This window comes from Artemia franciscana, chromosome 6 (genome assembly GCF_032884065.1).
Source record: "Artemia franciscana chromosome 6, ASM3288406v1, whole genome shotgun sequence".
NCBI classification, from domain to species: domain Eukaryota; kingdom Metazoa; phylum Arthropoda; class Branchiopoda; order Anostraca; family Artemiidae; genus Artemia; species Artemia franciscana.
In genome coordinates, this window is record NC_088868.1 from 18,538,347 (window position 1) to 18,539,810 (window position 1,464).

Below are 1,464 nucleotides of genomic sequence, written 5' to 3' on the forward strand. Positions count from 1 at the left end.
AACCTTAAACTTATATACTGCTTAATAATAATACTGATTAACACCAAATAATTAGTAAAACTCAAACAAAACGGTACTGATTTGTAGTTCAAAAAAAAACGGAAGGATTGTAAAAAATGAATCTAACGGAAATTAGAAAGTGGGAAACTCCAAGATTGTCAAGGGCCAAAAGAAAACCAAGAAACTCAATCTTTAGATTTTACAATTATGTCATATAATGTACTAGCTCAAGGATATATCGAAACAATGCCGTATTTGTACCATAATTGTAACGAAGAAAATTTAAAATGGCCAGATAGGAAAAAAAAGACTTTTTAACCAATTCAAAATGTCAAATGCAGATATTGTATGCTTACAGGAAGTGGATGCTGACTACTATTATAATACCTACTTATCGTATTTTCAATCTCAGGGGTATGACGGAGTGTTTAAACAAAAAACCCAAGAAAAGATTGATGGGTGTGCCACTTTTTTAAAAAATGTAAATTTAGTCTAAAAGAGAATCATTCCTTAGAAATGCTAAAGAATGGAATAGATTTACTTAATCGAGATAACATTGCACTTATTTCTATTCTCACCCCATTTAAGAACCCGGATAAACAGATATGCATTGTAAACACACATTTGTTATACAATCGCAAAAGAGAAGATGTGCGTTTAGCCCAACTCCAAGTACTTCTAGCAGAAATTAACCGCGTTGTTTGCAAAATAACTAACGACCCTCCAGTTATCCTTTGTGGTGATTTGAATTTCACCCCTTCAAGCAAATTATACTCTTTTTTAAGCCAAGGAAGGCTTAAGTATGAACATCTAGATATAAAAAAATTAACTAACTGTGGTTCACAAAAAATTGGGAAAACCTTCCTCCCAAAGGAGCTTTATATTTCTGATTCTTGTCAATACTTACAAGAACTAAAACGTGATAACTGCATTGAAGAAGAATTTTTTTCATCCGGTACATTAACGCATAAATTTGCCTTTAAAAGTGTTTATAATTCAGATGAATTTCCAAAAGTTCGTTTGAATTCGACTTGTCACAACTTAGTTGACTATATTCTCTACAGTAATATTGACGAAAAATTCAACAAACATGAAAAACAAGAATTAATACTATTAGAAAGACTTCGTCTCCCAACATACAAGGACTGCTTAAAAGTAGGACCATTACCGAATAGTCAAAATGGATCAGACCATTATTATCTTGAAGCAAGATTTCGTTGGAATTGCGTATAAATAATAATATACTTTGTTAAAAAAATTTTTTTTTAATAAAAGACCCTATAAAAATAAATTAATTTAAATTCTAATTTAATATAATACTATTTCTAGATAAGCCACAACTTATTCCCACAATAACAGGTAAATTGTTATATTCTGCTTAATTAATAAAACTAACAAAATGCCTATAAAAAAAACACGAAGTAACCCTAATCTAAAAAAAAATGAAACACAATATAACCTCCT

At 29.9% G+C, this 1,464-nt stretch overlaps 1 protein-coding gene across 1 annotated transcript; it reads left to right on the forward strand.

Annotated features, from left to right (window-relative positions):
* Nucleotides 1–516: 516 nt before the first annotated feature.
* Nucleotides 517–1,233, forward strand: LOC136028512 (protein angel homolog 2-like). The gene has a single exon (XM_065706355.1). It carries the CDS (start codon nucleotides 517–519, stop codon nucleotides 1,231–1,233), a length of 717 nt encoding a protein of 238 aa, XP_065562427.1.
* Nucleotides 1,234–1,464: the final 231 nt, after the last annotated feature.

Excerpts from the sequence above, each read along its gene's own strand:
- LOC136028512 (XM_065706355.1), top strand. The coding sequence starts at position 517 with ATGCTAAAGAATGGAATAGATTTACTTAATCGAGATAACATTGCACTT.